The 1,591-nt window shown below is 53.0% G+C and overlaps 2 protein-coding genes across 2 annotated transcripts; both read left to right on the top strand.

Moving 5' to 3' along the window:
- On the top strand, window positions 1–304 carry DQ04_19761010 (Tbingi protein; the record flags this gene model as incomplete). Its single annotated transcript, XM_009317853.1, has 1 exon — window positions 1–304. A coding segment is annotated over one exon (304 nt), but the record flags the coding sequence as incomplete, so codon positions are not given.
- Window positions 305–1,160: 856 nt separating this feature from the next.
- DQ04_19761000 (hypothetical protein) lies at window positions 1,161–1,591 on the top strand (the record flags this gene model as incomplete). The annotated part of the gene is made up of 1 exon (XM_009317852.1): window positions 1,161–1,591. A coding segment is annotated over one exon (431 nt), but the record flags the coding sequence as incomplete, so codon positions are not given.

Here is a 1,591-nt window from a genome sequence, read left to right as displayed (position 1 = left end):
CATTCCCCGCCGCAACACTCGGCCGTGCAGAGTCTCTGTCTTCACGGACTCCCTGTCACTCCTCATGGCGCTCCAAAAAGGTCCCCTGACAGTAACAGACCCCATATTGAGAATACTATGGAACCTGTTATTGGACATGCAACACCGCAAGGCACGCATACGACTACAATTTATATTTGGCCACTGTGGCGTCAAGAAGAATGAGGCACGTGATAAGAAAGCCAAGGCGGTCTTTGATATACCGCAGTTCGAGGACACATGGATACCGGACGTGGTTGTCTTGGGCGAAACGTCACATACGTAGCCAGCTGCCCAAACCATCCACCCACCGCTCCAGCATCACAGGCCATTGCAACCCCACACGCAATGATCCCAGCTTAACTCGGGAAGAAGAGGCGGCTCTGGCTTGGCTTCGCACTGGCGTTTCTCATCGCTACGGCTGGCTGCTGCGAGTATTACAGCTCACAACGCCAAATGTATGCATACGGTGTGACCCGATAGAGCTCACTCCGCCAGACCCAAGGCTCAAACACACAAAACCAGACACAGCAACCGATCCAACCCTCGATCGCAAAGAAGTATCGAGAAGAACTCGCTTGTGAACCATGTGGCGTTGTATAAAGCAGAAGGGGGGTCTAGCACGGCACCATCCATACTTCTACAACCTGCCATGCCCAAACGCAGAACGTAAACGACCACAGGGGGTTGAAGAGAAGACCAACTACTTGACTTCTCAATGTAAACACTGTGAATTCGGAGCCCTAAGTAAGACGGGGCTCCTATCCCGCATTCGTGCCAAGCATCGCTCCCCACAAGAGCCGACAAGCGAATAGGCACCACGACCCAAACCTTATTGTACGATTTGCCAAGAGGTCATGGGCAACGCTGGAGGAATGGCAATCCACATGAAATACAAGCATCACGAGAGACCAAGCAATAATAGGACGCGAGAGCCACCCAAAGATACACCAAGATCCCTCAAGCGAGAGGGAGAAGAATCCCCTACCTTGCACGCCACAGCCATGAAGAAGGGAATGACGAAGCATTATCACATCTTCCAAAGCGTACGAGAACAGAGGTATTCCTCACGATAGAAGCACCGATAAAGGACGAGGGTAAACGGCCCCCTACCACCAGAGCGGTGGAGGGGAACACAATGCATGGTGTATTTGAAATGGTTCGCTTCTATTGATTCAGTCCGAACGCACTGCCGCCGATTTCATGGGGGCCAAGGGGTTCCCATAACGGGGAAACACCGGGAGCTCCAGGAGGATGCCCCCGAGGAACTGCCCCCCACTGCCTTTATATGCCCGACGTGCGGATTCCAGCGCCACAGCAAACACGGACTCACAAGGCACCGCATCGTTAACCATGGATTCAGGCCGGACACCGTGAAACCAAGCCAGCGTGGTCAGTGCGAAGAGACGAGCATGCACCTATTGAGCTGTCCTGCATTAAAGAGTCTACGCTGTCACTTTGCGGTGGGCGGGAGCAACATGGAGAAGTTATGCTTTATGAAGAAGTTTGCCCAACAAGTTCTTGCACTGGAAAGGCTTTGTTCTCAACGGTCTTCCACAACGGACGTGACGCC

The sequence above is a fragment of the Trypanosoma grayi genome (assembly GCF_000691245.1).
Source record: "Trypanosoma grayi strain ANR4 Tgr_1976_V1, whole genome shotgun sequence".
NCBI lineage: Eukaryota > Euglenozoa > Kinetoplastea > Trypanosomatida > Trypanosomatidae > Trypanosoma > Trypanosoma grayi.
This window is presented reverse-complemented; position numbering and strand designations above follow the sequence as displayed.